Here is a 15,554-nt window from a genome sequence, read left to right as displayed (position 1 = left end):
AACACTGTAAACACTTGTCACCTGCCCAGGTGCTGTTTAATCAGAGCTACTAGCACTACTAGTCTGTAGGGGGGGGTTAACAGCTCACTGTGTCTCCTCAGTCTGTGTCCTCTCACAAAGACAAACTCTGGCCGTGTAAAAGGAGGAGTCCATTTACCATGTTTAAAAAAACCTGTTTATACCTTGATGTAAAAAGGGTATGAGAGTTAACAGTTGGTAACCTACAGTTGACCCCAGCTGGTGACAAGGGGCCAAAGAAGGAAAGGTCACTGTGTAGGAAGGTAGGATGTAGGAGAGGAGGAGTGAGTACTGGGACGCGGCCCATCCTCTCAGGTAAACAGGCTTAACTTTCTTCTGCGACATGAAACTCCATTAACCGGGTTAAAGAAGAAGTAAAACGACAGAGTGTCAGAGGGGGGGTCAGTGTACGTGTGTTCTGGTCAGACCCGGACCAGAAGAACCGGATCAGACCGTGAAGCTTTTCATGTGCACTTCAGAGGAACAACAAAGTTCCTGCTGCTAGCAGTTAGCTTTGTTAGCATCGCTCCGTTAGCTACCGGGTCATTAAACCCGGGTTAAACTTTTAGTCCGGTTCGGTGTCGGCTCCGCGGACACGGATTTGACGGCCGACAGATATTTAAAGAAAACGGGTTTTCCTCTAACACGGTGAGTAACGGCAGCTGTGAGATGTTAGCCGGCGGCTGCGTTCACTGGACCGAACAGTGTAAAGCTAACGGTAACCGGAGCTAACTGACCGGACTCACGGGAGGAGGTTTCCCGGGTTTTACCGGTGCGGCCAGGCGGAGTCTGACTGATCCAGTCCGCCTTAATAAGAGTGGGTTTAAAGACGAGAAACACGGGACATTACCGTGATAACAGGTCTCAGGTAAAAGTACTCATCCCACAGTAGTACTGCAGTACATCTACACATTAGTATTAAAGGTAAACACAGTGAACCATCAGGTTACAGATAATTATTAGTGTCACTGCTGATTCATCTGCTGATCATTTTTTATCAATTAACGATATTAACGATTGATCTGTGAAAATATTTGGTTTATAAAAATCATTGAATAGTGAGAAATGTTTGTTCAGCCCTAGTGAAGTACTACAGTGAAGTACTACAGTAGAGTATGACAGTGAAGTCCTACATTAGAGTATCACAGTGAAGTACTACAGTGAAGTACTATAGTAGAGTATTGCAGTGAAGTACTACAGTAGAATATTACAGTGAAGTACTACAGTAGAATATTACAGTGAAGTGCTACAGTAGAGTATTGCAATGAAGTACTACAGTAGAATATTACAGTGAAGTGCTACAGTAGAGTATTGCTGTGAAGTACTACAGTGAAGTGCTACAGTAGAGTATTGCAGTGAAGTACTACAGTAGAGTATTGCAGTGAAGTACTACAGTGAAGTACTACAGTAGAGTATTGCAGTGAAGTACTACAGTAAAATATTACAGTGAAGTGCTACAGTAGAGTATTGCAATGAAGTACTACAGTAGAATATTACAGTGAAGTGCTACAGTAGAGTATTGCAGTGAAGTACTACAGTGAAGTGCTACAGTAGAGTATTGCAGTGAAGTACTACAGTGAAGTACTACAGTAGAGTATTGCAGTGAAGTACTACAGTAGAGTATTGCAGTGAAGTACTACAGTGAAGTACTACAGTAGAGTATTGCAGTGAAGTACTACAGTAGAGTATTGCAGTGAAGTACTACAGTAGAATATTACAGTGAAGTGCTACAGTAGAGTATTGCAATGAAGTACTACAGTAGAATATTACAGTGAAGTGCTACAGTAGAGTATTGCAGTGAAGTACTACAGTGAAGTGCTACAGTAGAGTATTGCAGTGAAGTACTACAGTGAAGTACTACAGTAGAGTATTGCAGTGAAGTACTACAGTAGAGTATTGCAGTGAAGTACTACAGTGAAGTACTACAGTAGAGTATTGCAGTGAAGTACTACAGTGAAGTACTACAGTAGAGTATTGCAGTGAAGTCCAAAATTAGACTCCAAATGCTCGACAAATAATTGCAGCCTAATTCTACTGCACATTGTTCTCTGCTACAAGTTGCTGAAATTGCAGTTTGATATAAACATTTCTAGCTCGGTGGCGGTGACTGGGAAGGGATTGTTTTATAGATCTGTTGTTCTGACTGATGATGATGATGATGATGATGAAGATGATGGTCAGTATTTATGCTGTGCTGTGCCTCAGACCACACTGATGACAAATATTGATCATCAGACGACACCAGGCTCAATCAGCTGATGGTGTCGTGTCGTCATGCAGCACAGACTGAACTTTTTTGACCTTGTCACACCTGTGCAGGTGGAGGATCAAACCTAGAGGTCAGCATGTTGTCTCCATGACGACGACCCAGCTGTCCTCAGTGGACCCTTCTGGGACAAGCTTCAGTTTGGACCTCTCCTGTGACACGCTTCTGTTTCTGTCCCCTGATTGGCCACCTGTCACCTGATGGTCACCATGCAGCTGACCTATCAGAAGCTGCAGGCTCAGCTGAGGCGGAGCTCCAGACTCAGGAAGCTGATGGCCGCACTGCTCGCTGCTTACGCCATCAAAAAACTGTCCCCGTATGTCTGGAGGAGGATACAGGTGAGGAAACCCACACACACACACACACACACACATACATACACACACACACACACACACAATCAGCAGGTAACTGTGTTCGTTTTGTTTTCAGAGGAGTGCAGCAGGTAAACAGTTGGGTGAAGCAAACCTCCCTGTGGACCTCACCTCCTCTAGCTCTGTGGAAAACAGTGCAGGGAAGAAGAAGAAGAATAGCAGGTGTGTGTTTGTGTGTGTGTGTGTGTGTGTGTGTGTGTGTGTGTGTGTGTGTGTGTGTGTGTGTGTGTTTACACAGCACAGTGTGTCTCCGTCAGTCTGATACGGTGTTGGAAACAAAGGTGAACACCAGAGTCCAGAAACTCTAAAAGTCCTGGTCTCAGGATCCTAACCCTGGACTCATGAAGACCTTGTAGATCCTGGTTGATGTGTTTGTGGTTCTGAGACCTGAGTGAAGCTCAAGCAAAGCTGACGACACATTGATCTGGTTTCATGATCAGTTCTCCACTGATCCGGATCAACGTAGTTAAACATGTCCACGATCTGTTTCTTACCTGGGTTCAGTCTTGCTAAGCGGTCACATGACAGAGGCCGTCAGCTCCGTAAGTCAATGCAGGTTTTCTTGAGGGTGTTCACATAAAAGGGGCGGAGTTTGCACCATGTGCCCAATCACAAACTTGGACAGGTCTCTGGGCGGCAGAGACATATTTTACAAACCAGGAGGAAAATGGAGACAAATAAACTCATCTGAGTCCAGGTCCTGGTCCAAATGTCTGAAAGCCTGTACCTTTATGTCTCTGTGTCTCAGGTCTCCATCAGTGAACAGGGAGTTTTTCCTTAGACTGTCTCGTCTGTTGAAGCTCTTGTTTCCACGGTTACTGTGTCCAGAGGTCGGTCTGTTGGTTTTGCACTCTGTCACTCTGATGTCCAGGACCTTCCTGTCCATCTATGTCGCTGCTCTTGACGGTCAGTCACTGTCAGTGTCTGTTAGTTGTGTCTGTTTCAGCCTGTGTGCAGCAGAAGAGCATCGATAGTCAATAGTACTGATTGTTTTCAGGACTGATAGTGAAGTGTATTGTTCAGAAGGATCCTCAGGCCTTCGTGCTGCAGCTCTCTAAGTGGCTCCTCGTCGCAGTTCCTGCAACGTTCATCAACAGCGCCATCAGGTTCCTGGAAGGTCAGCTGACCCTCAGCTTCAGGAGCCGATTGGTCAACCATGCCTACCAGCTGTACTTCACCAACCAGGTCACACACACACACACTCACACACCCTGACCCCTGACCTAGTGCGTCAGAGGCCAGGACTCTGATCATTATCATGTGACCTGACCTCATGTACCTGACAAAGATCAGCTGTTCACCTGGACCTGCTGCTGGTCCAGTGTTAACATGAAGGTCTAGTTAATCCTGTCGGTGGTTCAGCAGCTGTCGGTCTGGACTGGTGGGCAATGATGGGTCTGTCAGGACAGTCTGAGTTCAGTAGAAAGTGATTGTGGTCTGACTGAGTTGTGTCCCTCTCTGTCTCTGCAGACTTATTACCGTGTCAGTAACATGGACGCTCGTCTGTCCAATCCGGATCAGTCTCTCACCGAGGACATGGTCATGTTTTCAGCCTCCATCGCCCATCTCTACTCCAACCTGACCAAGCCCATCCTGGACGTGGTCGTCACCTGCTACACCCTGCTGCGCACTGCCCACTCTAAAGGTGGGTTTGTGTCTGTGTGGACATTGACATCACAGATCAGATTGTGTCACTGTGTAACAATTAAACATATGACGACGGCAATCTTCCTCCTGCAGGAGCAAACACCACGTGGCCATCTATCATTGCCGGCCTGGTGGTGGCGCTCACCGCCAAAGTCCTGCGCTCCTGCTCACCTCGATTTGGGAAACTGGTGGCTGAGGAGGCAAAGAGGAAAGGAGACCTGAGGTACATGCACTCACGCATCATCGCCAACTCAGAGGAGATCGCCTTCTATGGCGGACACAAGGTACAGGACCATTATCTGGGTACAGGACACCCCCTGGTAAACAAAACAGCTTTAAAAGATAACTAGTTTTAATTGTCATCACTGTTTCGGGTGCGTTTGATTCGTAGGTGGAGATGGCCCAGCTGCAGAGGAGCTACAGGTCTCTATCGTCTCAGATCCATCAGATCCTGCTGAAGAGACTCTGGTACGTCATGTTGGAACAGTTCCTCATGAAGTACGTGTGGAGCGCCTCCGGCCTGGTGATGGTCGCCGTGCCCATCATCACCGCCACAGGATATTCCAAATACGGTAAACACACAGTGGGAACAAAGATGACACACACCGAACAAAGTTCAATACAAACACAGGTACTGTCAACAGGTGATCATAAACACTGAACCCTGATGCTGTGACCTCTGACCTGTGATCTCCAGACTCTGAGGAGGTGAAGCAGGCAGCCATGGTGATGAAAGAGGAGGAGCTGGTGAGTGAGAGGACGCAGGCCTTCACCACGGCCAGAAACCTGCTCAACGCTGGAGCTGACGCTGTGGAGAGGATCATGAGCTCCTACAAGGAGGTGACATCCTCATCACCTCCTCCCTCCTCTTCTCCTCTCTCCTCCTCGTCTCTCCTCCTCCCTCCTCTCGCCTCCTCTCTCGTCCTCCCTCCTCTCTTCCTCTCCTCTCTCCTCCTCCCTCCTCTCTCCTCCCTCCTCCTCTCCTCCTTCTCTGTCTCTCCACATTACTGTTATCAGTCAGGCTCAGCAGCAGAACAGATGTTGACCTTTGTGATCTCTAGCAGTGTGTTTACCTGTCCAGGTGACAGAGCTGGCAGGTTACACAGCTCGTGTCTCTGAGATGTTGGACGTGTTTGAAGATGTGAATCAGGGGATCTACCGCCGCTCTGCAGACAGAGAGGAAGAGGAGTCAGCAGGAGGAGGAGCTGTGGTACAACACGGTCAGAGAGTCTGTGGTCGACTGCAGATCAGAGGTGGGTGTGGCTCATAGCATCACGCTGACTCATCTTTATGAAGTCACAGAGTGTGTTTTAAGCTCCGCCTTAAAGCCCCCACTCAGTGTGGTGAGGTCGGGTCAGTCCCCTTCACTCATGACTTGTGTCATGCTGTTGTCATGTTGTTGTTGTTGTGATGTTCAGTTCAATTCAATTTGTATCGTAATCAGAATCAGAATCAGAATCAGTTTTATTGCCAAGTATGTTTCCACATACAAGGAATTCGTTTTGGTGATTGGTGCAGTTGGAGGTTCTTGGAGGCTCTTGTAAACAACAGGTTTACACAGTTTTAGTTTCTGCCTGTATGTGGGAATCAGGTGGACCATGACATGGTCAGAGTGGCCCAGTGCAGCCCGGGGGACGGCGGGATAAGCACCACTGATTGTGGTGTAACAGTGGTCCAGAGTGTTCCCCTCTCTGGTCGGGCAATTAACAAACTGTCTGTATTTGGGCAGTTCGTGGTTGATAATTTACATTATCTCATTATCTCAAGGCTCTTTACAGGGTCAGGTTGAGATCTTACTTTGTTATAGAGAAAAACCCAACAGTTCCCACAAAGAGCAGCACTTGTCATGCTGTGGCTGTGTTGTTGTTGTTGTCATGCTGTTGTTTTGCTTTTGTCATGCTGTTGTCATGCTGTTGCTGTGTTGTTGTAATGTTGTTAGGCTGTTGTCATGATATTGTCATGTTTCTTGTCTTCCTTTTGCCATGCTGTTGTCATGCTGTTGTCATGATGTTGCCGTGTTGTTGCTGTTGTCATGCTGTTGCTATGTTGTTGTCATGTTGTTGCTGTTGTCATGCTTTTGCTATGTTGTTGTCATGTTGTTATGCTGTTGTCATGATATTGCCATGTTGTCTTCCTTTTGCCATGTTGTCATGCTGTTGTTATGTTTTTTGTCATGCTGTTACCGTGTTGTTGTTGTCATGTTGTCATGCTGCCATGCTGTTATTATGGTGCTGTCATGATGTTGTCATGCTGTTGCCGTGTTGTTGTCATGCTGTTGCCGTGTTGTTGTTCTTGTGTTGTTGTCATGTTATAATGCTGTTGTGATGCGGTTGCCATGTTGTCATGCTTTTGCCGTGTTCTTGTTGTTGTGTTGTTGTCATGTTGTCATGATATTGCCATGTTGTTATGCTGTTGTTGTCACGTCGTCATGATATTGTCATGTTGTTGTCATGTGCAGGTCAGGTGATCAGTGTGGAGAAGGGGATTCGCTGTGAGAACCTGCCAATCATCACACCGACTGGAGATGTTGTGGTGTCCAGCCTCAACATCCAGGTAGTTTGTCAGGACTCACACAGCACAACAACAAACACAAACAGGTACACAGTTGTTAGCCTCTTGTGTAGAACACAACCTTCTTGTGTTTCCATCTTTTAGCAATAGGTTAATTAGCTGCAGCTGGGCTGGTTGTCAGAGACATTGACGATCTGGTCTGTTTCTCTTCGATGAGCATCAGCTGCAGTAGCTCCACCACTCTGTGTCAAAGCTTTTTCTTTCTGCCGTTTTCTCTCACCACACCGCGGATTTGTCTGTTTTCCACATTCATATATTTTCTCTAATGCCTCTGAGATTACAGACACAGATGAGTGTGATCATCCTCTGTGCTGTTAGGCTCAGCAAACTGATGTCTCAAGCCAGTAGATCATGAATGAATGTGGTCAGTATCTGTCAGGCTCCATTTACTGCATCAAGCCTCTAAACTCTCAGTGGAGAACGTTGGTTAGTCTAATGTGGTGAACTCCATCAGCTTGTTAGTGATCCCTCTGGTTCCTTATGTCTGTGGGGAATGTTTTGGTTTGACTGAGTCCTGTTGGTTTGTTCTGTCTTCTTCAGTTCCCTCTCTGTTTTCTGTCAGTTGTGGACCTGGGCTAACAAGCTGTTGTTGTTACTGATGATATGACAGAACCACAGGTTACCAACAAAACATTTAGTCAGCACTGAATGAATGTGACACAGCAGATAAAATATCTGCTGATGAATCAGTTCATCTCTGCTTTAAAAGCTTTATTTGAATGAGGGACACGTCACCACTACAGAGCTCTGTATAACAGTAACAGCTGAGTGGGTGTTGATTAGAGGTTGGTTTCCAGGGCAACACACAGCAGGTTATACCTCACCTGTGGTGTCACAGTGATATAGAGTGTCGTCAGCTGCAGCTGTATGTCTGACTAAGACACTGAAACAGGTTGTCCTGTATCCTCTGTCCATTCAGTGTCTTCATGTTGTTGGAGTCTAAACACGCTTTTCCAACAAGAACTTCCAGGAACTATTTAACCAGAGAAACCTCATCCAACCCAATCTGAGGAACCAGAGGTCTCCTTCGATTCCACCGAATTAAGATGAAACAAATTAGACCTGGTCTGTCCCACAAGAACTGGATTTAGTCCCTGGTTCCTCAGGTCAAACATTGCATCTCCCTGATTGGTTCTTGGTTCTCTGGGAATGTTCCTGCAGTGTGTGTCTGTTTGTAGTGTGTTGTCTGTGTGTAGTGTGTTGTCTGTGTGCAGTGTGTGTCTGTGTGCAGTGTGTGTCTGTGTGTAGTGTGTGTCTGTTTGTAGTGTGTTGTCTGTGTGCAGTGTGTGTCTGTTTGTAGTGTGTTGTCTGTGTGCAGTGTGTATCTGTGTGTAGTGTGTGTCTGTGTGCAGTGTGTGTCTGTGTGCAGTGTGTGTCTGTGTGTAGTGTGTTGTCTGTGTGCAGTGTGTGTCTGTGTGCAGTGTGTGCAGTGTGTGGTGTGTTGTCTGTGTGTAGTGTGTGTCTGTGTGCAGTGTGTAGTGTGTGTCTGTTTGTAGTGTGTTGTCTGTGTGCAGTGTGTGTCTGTGTGCAGTGTGTGTCTGTGTGCAGTGTGTAGTGTGTGTCTGTGTGCAGTGTGTGTCTGTGTGCAGTGTGCGTCGTCTGTGTGTAGTGTGTGTCGTCTGTGTGCAGTGTGTGTTGGTGACCACAGGGAGTCACTGTAGCTGTCTGTATGGACTTCTCTCTGTGAAATCTATGGTCGGTTGTTTCTGATTGGTACTCATGTGTGATGGTAGTGATGTCACTGTGTTATGGAGCATGCTCAGTGCTGTCACCTCATCTGTGACTCCTTTATCTGTTTCTCATCTTTGACTCTCATTCTTTCACCAGTGTTTCCATCTGACAGGGGTCAGAGGTCACAGCAGAGCCTGTAGCTTATTAGCATTACTGAGACACAGACTCTCTGTGTGTGTTTGTGTGTGTGTTTGTGTGTGTGTGTGTGTGTGTGTGTGTGTGTGTGTGTGGTTGAACACAGACACACAATAGAGGGATTAAATCTAGTGAAATTCTTGTGGCCATAGTTTCAACAGATGAAAACTCGACAGAAGAAGAGGAACATTGATGGAAACAGAACCTCTTCTCTTTCGTCTGGTTCTTGATCTTTGACCCCTAGGCTCCAACAGCTGCTCTGTGATTGGTCAGTTCTCTCACAGTGTCGTCACCTGCAGGGTCTGATGATTTCGGAGATCTGGTTCATCAGCCTGTCAGAATTTTACAGTCTCATCTCTGATTCATGAGCCTCAAGACCAGGACCACGATCTGTGTCAGGGTCACTGAACCGTACTCTACTGTGCCTCTACTGTGTCTCTATTGTGTCTCTACTGTGTCTCTGCTTTACTGTGTCTCTGCTGTGTCTTTGCTCTACTGTGTCTCTACTCTCCATCCTCTGTTCTTACCACACAGTGAGACGTCTTCTTTAATAAACCATCAGCTGATCTCACAATTTCCAGTTAAGCTGTCAATCATATCAGATCAATCATTTAAGTCTGTTAGTTAGTTTCTAATCAGGACCTTCAGTATTTGGATCAAGGAGTTCATGCAAAGATTTAGTACGTGCAGTTTTTTATTTCAGTGAGTCAGATACAGGTTTAATCCACAGGTAGGCTGTAGTCAGGTTGTTCTCAGAGAACCCCACAGTCACCACCTGAAACATCATAACTGAACCTAGAAACTGACCAGAGGAAAACCACAGAAACCACCCAGGTCCCAGCTGTTGAGGCAACACATCGTCTGTTCGTCTGGTCTCGTTACAAACAGGAACTAAAATTGAATCAGTTTGACAAAGTGTTTTCTGTCCCTGTATCAGGTGGATGAGGGGATGAACGTGTTGATCACAGGTCCAAACGGCTGTGGGAAGAGTTCTCTGTTCAGGATCCTCAGTGGACTGTGGCCTGTTTATGGAGGAGTCCTGTACCGTCCAGAACCACAGCACATGTTCTACATCCCACAGAGGTACTGCTACTACTACTACTACTATTACTACTACTAATACTGCTACTACTATAATATGGTCCAGCTGTTATTTAACAGACCAGACAGTCTCTGGAGCTGTCCTCAGGACTCCTTTCCCAGGTCTGAGTAATTTCCTGTTACTCTGAGGCCTCTTGCATTTAGCACCATCAGAACCATCAGGACCACCTGCCTGTTCTAGGCTGAAGCATCATGTATGTTCCAAGTGTGGTGATGGTCTCTGGGAGCTCGGCAGCTCCCACCTGGTCTTGGTTGTTGATCTCTGATTAGAGGAGTAGATGGTTTTTGTAATTGCCCGCAGCATTTTGAATCTTTCAGACAGTTCAAGGCTCCTGGGATCCCCCTCCCTGCCACAGTGGACCACTGTTTCTGCCAGACCCCAATGGAAAAGGTTAGATGGGAGGACGGGGTGGATTAGAACTCTGATCCTGAGTGTTTTGGCCTTCCAGAACTCAGACCAAGTAATCTTGCAGTTGAACAAGACAACAATCAAAAACAAAATCACAGTGAACAAATAAAATAACTGATAAACCAAGTTACAGAGAAAGTTATGAAGCAGAAGCTGAATGGTAGAGGTCTGTTTGAAGATGTGATTCAAAGCAGACAGTGAGTTTTCCAGTCTAACTTCCTCTGGTAAGATGAAGGTTGGAGCTCTGTCTTCGACCTTGACGGGGAAAACCAACAGGACCTGAAGCTACAGGCTGGAAAGGGAAGATGTAGTGGCTCGGTGCCACACCCAGTTTATAGACACCTTAAAGGGTCTATAAACCTTCCTCACACTGGACCAACAGCCTCACATTTCAGAACAGGCAGACCAGCACAGGCTCTATGGACCTATCAGCTGGGACTGGGCACATGAAGGACACCAAGGACAGTAAAACCTTAAACAACTTAATGGATGATTTTACGGTCCAGGAGCTGAGCCTTTTAACGTGGGATTCAAGACTCAGGTGAGGCGTGGTCTGACAAGCGCATGAGCCACCAACTGGTTTGTTGGAGGCTCATGGAGACTTATTGGAAAGGTGGCATTAGCAGCATCCTGGTGAGTCAGCTGCTCTCAGTCACATCCTCAGTGATGTCACCGGAGGTCACTTCAGTTCATATTCTACATCCCACAGAGGTGAAACTACAATGGTACCATCTGGAATGATACTGGATTACTGTCACCATCATCACTGTAGCAGTACTGTAGTAGTGATGGGGACCCTCAGGACCAGGTGATCTACCTGTAGTACTGTAGTGGTGATGTAACACTGTGTCCTGTACAGGCCCTACATGTCAGAGGGGACCCTCAGGGACCAGGTGATCTATCCGGACTCGGTGGAGGAGATGGTTCAGAGGGGGATCACTGATTCAAATCTGGAGGAGATCCTCCGCACTGTCCACCTGGTCTACATCCTGGATCGTGAGGGAGGTCAGTCTGTGTATGTGTTAACAGCTGATCACTGCCTGTGAAGAGATGCAGACACCGTGCTGCGTTCAGGGCCCAGTGGACTTTAAACTGTCGTCCTGCTGCTGTTGTTCTGTGACTGATGTTAATGTTCCTGTGTGTGTGTGTGTGTGTGTGTCAGGCTGGGAGTCTGTCAGTGACTGGAAAGACGTTCTGTCTGGAGGAGAGAAGCAGAGGATGGGGATGGCTCGTATGTTTTACCACCGGTAAATATTCACTGTTTACTGACTGACTGCTCACACAGGTGAGGCCAGGAAGCAGGTTAAGATGTATACCTGTCAGACTGACTGTTCTGACTGTTCTCTGCCTGTTCTAAATGTTCTCTGCCTGTTCTCTGAATGAGCTGACTGTTCTCTGCCTGTACTGTTCTGACTGTTCTCTGACTATTCTGACTTTTCTCCGACTGTTATCCACCTGTTCTCTGGCTGATCTGTTCTCTGACGGTTCTCTGACTGTTTTCTGACTGTTCTCTCTGACTGTTCTGCATGTTTTCTGACTGATCTGTTCTCTGACGGTTCTCTCCGACTGTTCTGCATGTTTTCTTACTGTTCTGACTGTTCTGATTCTCTGCCTGTTCTGCCTGTTCTCTGACTGTTCTCCATCTGTTCTCTGTCTGTCCTGTTCTGATGTTCTCTGACTTTTCTGACTGTTCTCCAACTGTTCTTTGCCTGTTCTGCCTGTTCTCTGACTGTTTTGACTTTCCTCTGACTGTTCGCTAACTGTTCTGTGTGCTCTGACTGTTCTCTGACTGTTTTGTTCTAACTGTTCTCTGACTGTTCTGACTGTTCTTCGAGTCTTCTCTGCCTTTTCTGACTGTTCTCCTGACACCTTGACCTGGATGAGAGGCTGCTGTCTGTCTGACTGGTTGTTGTTTTCTGTCTCTCTCCCTGTGGTGTGAATGTCTCTCACCCAGCCCTCGGTACGCTCTGCTGGACGAGTGTACAAGTGCCGTCAGCATCGATGTGGAGGGAAACATCTTCCAGGCTGCAAAGGATGCTGGGATAGCTCTTCTGTCAATCACACACAGACCGTCCCTGTGGTCAGCACACACACACACACACACACACACACACAGTTTGTTTGATTGATCAATCGATGGATTGACTGACTCATGTTTAAAAACATTGAACCACGCTCAGAGGAAGCAGTTTAGTTTGCCGCCTCCAGGGGGCAGCAGAGCTCTGAGCTACTCTCAGCAGCCACACCCTCATCATCCTCTTCCTCTTCTCCTCTGTCTGACAGGAAGTACCACTCTCACCTGCTTCAGTTTGATGGAGAAGGAGGATGGAGGTTTGAACCTCTGGATGCCTCCACTCGTCTCTCCCTGCAGGTATGTAAATCAAACCACCTTCAGAGACATAGTCAGACTGATGTGGATCCAGAATGTTGGTCCTGGTCTGAACAGATCTGCAGAAAACCACCTGATCCTAAAGACAGCTGAGGACTAAAAGAAATGTAATAATAATGATCAAAATAAACTTAAATAAAACTACAGACCAAACCACATGTAGTAACAGTAACAAGAGCCCCTGTAGTTAAGGGTATGCTGGGTCCTGTCCTTGACTCCTTGACAAGACTCCCCAACCCCCATTAGCATCCTCATGGGTCCACTGCACTCCTAGTGTCTGAGACCTGACTGGATTACACACACTCAAACACAGTCTCAGTGGATCAGATCCTGACCCACAGACCTCTCTGACTGCTGCCTCTGCAGATGCTTTGGTTACCATGGTAACCACCAGCTGTACAACACGCCTCCGGCATGCATGGTGTGTGTGTGTGTGTTAGGTCAAAGTGTGGAGAAAGGAGAGCAGCCAATCAGCTGTCTCAGTATGTGTCATGTGAAAAATTTCACTTAAAATTTTAAATTAGAATATGTGGTTTAACAAGACCGGACTTCATCCATCTGGTCTCTGGTCTCTGTCAGGAGGAGAAGCAGCGTCTGGAGAACCAGCTGTCAGGGATTCCTAAGATGCAGCAGAGGCTGACGGAGCTGTGTGTCCTACTGGGGGAGAGAGGGGGGAGAGGGGAGGAGGAGGAGGAGGAGGAGGAGGAGGAGTGAACAGATGAAGAGGAGTCACTCTCCTGAGTTTAAACTGGGATGGAAGAACGGTGCTGCTTTTACTGGTTACCATGGAAACACACAGACAGCAGGCTGATCATGTGACTGAAACTGATGTTAGACTTCAGTTTGATGTGTTTTAGCCTTCTGGTCTGGTCTGATCTACAGGACTTGCTCTTTGCAGTCATGTCCCAGATAAACATCATTACAACATCATGCTGCAGTGAATGAACACAGTGGTGAGAGTTCAGGGCCAGTAACTGATGATGTAACAGACAGAACCGCAATGTAGAACCTGTAGAACCTTTAGAACCTTTAATTGGTCAACTAATTAATGACAGATGTTCCTCCTCTCTGATGAGTGTCAAACTGTCATCAGTGTTCACGCTGCAGTCGCTCAGAGGTCAGAGGTCACTTAAAAACTGAAGAGTCAGATTCAGTCACATGAGGTCATGTGAAGTCAGAGATCCCTTGTTGAGATCATGTGATTTTAAATTGTGCCATTTTTAATCTTTTACTGTTTGTACAATCATGTTTTTACTGAAGCTAGTTCATGTATTATAATTATTATAATCAATGATCAATAAATCAATCAAGTGCTGCTGAAGAGTTCAGATGATAAAGTTTAATGCAGAGCAGTGAGCCTGTGATGAGGATGATGAAGATGAAAATGTCTTGAACTTTATTTAGTAGAAAATTATAATAACCTGTATGTGTGTCAAGCTTTTCAAAATAAAGTCACAAATAATTTAGACATAAAGAATAAAAAGAGTTTGATCACAAAAACATTGTCTCCACAGTTCCTGCTTCTTCTTCTCTTCACGATTAACCAAACTGAACCTCACTTTACACTTAAACATTTTATTTGTAACAAAAAAATATACGTATAAAACAAAAATAAACGCTGGTTTCCAATAGTTCTGTCGTCTGAGCCTTCACTGAAACAAAATCAGACTTCTTGACACATTTTAGCTTTAACCTTCAAAGACCTGAGACTCAAAACAAAAACTCAAAGTCCAGAAACTGAATCCAGATCAGTGAATCTGGACTGTGTTCTTTGCCATGAATCATCTGACAACCCCTCAGAGTTATCTGGTGGCCTTCCAGAGGGGCCCGACCCCAAGCTTGGGAACAAGTAGACAGAGCTATCAAAGTGGTTGTGACATAGTTAAAGCAGATCAGTCACAGGAGACAGTTTACTGCACAATGAAGTACTTTTACTGTGATACTGTAACTGCAGGAAGTACTTTTACTTTGATACTTTAAGTGCATTTTACCAGTGTACTTCCAGACCTGGAGTGGGGCACTAAGACCATGCAGGGGCAGAGACCAGGCAGGTGAAAGGCACACACTCATGCAGGTGAGCTGGGAGCCCAGGACTGAGAGGTGGTCTTCATGCCAGGTTCTGCTGGTTTTTCCCAGCTGACCCAGGATGAAGACTGGTCTGTATCAAAAGAAGACGAAGGGTGTTGTTGAGAGGAGGGTGATGTTCTTGTATCAGGTCTACAGAACTCTGACTACGTGGTACTGATGTAATAGTGTAGTAATAACTACATAGAACTGATGTAATAACATAGTAATAATTACACAGTACTGATGTAATAACGTAATGACTACACAGTACTGATGTAATAACATAGTAATAACTACACAGTACTGATGTAATAACAGTAATAATTACACAGTACTGATGTAATAATGTAGTAATAACTACGTGGTACTGGTGTAATAACGTAGTAATAATTACACAGTACTGATGTAATAATGTAGTAATAACTACATGGTACTGGTGTAATAACGTAGTAATAGCTACACGGTACTGGTGTAATAACGCAGTAATAATTACACAGTACTGGTGTAATAACGTAGTAATAATTACACAGTACTGGTGTAATAACGTAGTAATAATTACACAGTACTGATGTAATAATGTAGTAATAATTACGTGGTACTGGTGTAATAACGTAGTAATAATTACACAGTACTGATGTAATAATGTAGTAATAACTACGTGGTACTGATGTAATAATGTAGTAATAATTACACAGTACTGATGTAATAACATAGTAATAATTACACAGTACTGATGTAATAACGTAGTAATAATTACACAGTACTGATGTAATAATGTAGTAATAACTACGTGTTACTGGTGTAATAACGTAGTAATAACTACACAGTACTGATGTAATAACGTAG

The 15,554-nt window shown here is 45.5% G+C and overlaps 1 protein-coding gene across 4 annotated transcripts; it reads left to right on the top strand.

Moving 5' to 3' along the window:
* Nucleotides 1-107: 107 nt before the first annotated feature.
* Nucleotides 108-14,141, top strand: abcd1 (ATP-binding cassette, sub-family D (ALD), member 1). 4 transcript variants are annotated; one of them, XM_071477523.1, is made up of 17 exons: nucleotides 108-333; nucleotides 2,338-2,622; nucleotides 2,717-2,820; nucleotides 3,407-3,564; nucleotides 3,656-3,843; nucleotides 4,129-4,303; nucleotides 4,399-4,589; nucleotides 4,697-4,877; nucleotides 5,003-5,145; nucleotides 5,387-5,558; nucleotides 6,764-6,858; nucleotides 9,680-9,825; nucleotides 11,112-11,257; nucleotides 11,415-11,499; nucleotides 12,207-12,332; nucleotides 12,536-12,623; nucleotides 13,221-14,141. In XM_071477523.1, the coding sequence occupies exons 2-17, from the start codon at nucleotides 2,485-2,487 to the stop codon at nucleotides 13,353-13,355; spliced, it is 2,271 nt and encodes a 756-aa protein (XP_071333624.1). In that variant the 5' UTR covers nucleotides 108-333; nucleotides 2,338-2,484; the 3' UTR covers nucleotides 13,356-14,141. The 4 variants fall into 4 exon arrangements, with proteins under 4 accessions (XP_071333624.1, XP_071333625.1, XP_071333623.1 ...); XM_071477524.1 differs by having other exon boundaries at nucleotides 111-333; nucleotides 3,682-3,843; XM_071477522.1 differs by having other exon boundaries at nucleotides 320-886.
* The last annotated feature ends 1,413 nt before the right edge of the window (nucleotides 14,142-15,554 follow it).

This window comes from Trachinotus anak, unplaced genomic scaffold (assembly GCF_046630095.1).
Source record: "Trachinotus anak isolate AG129_WGS33_773 ecotype Australia unplaced genomic scaffold, CSIRO_AGI_Tana_v1 ptg000004l, whole genome shotgun sequence".
Taxonomy (NCBI): domain Eukaryota; kingdom Metazoa; phylum Chordata; class Actinopteri; order Carangiformes; family Carangidae; genus Trachinotus; species Trachinotus anak.
This window is presented reverse-complemented; position numbering and strand designations above follow the sequence as displayed.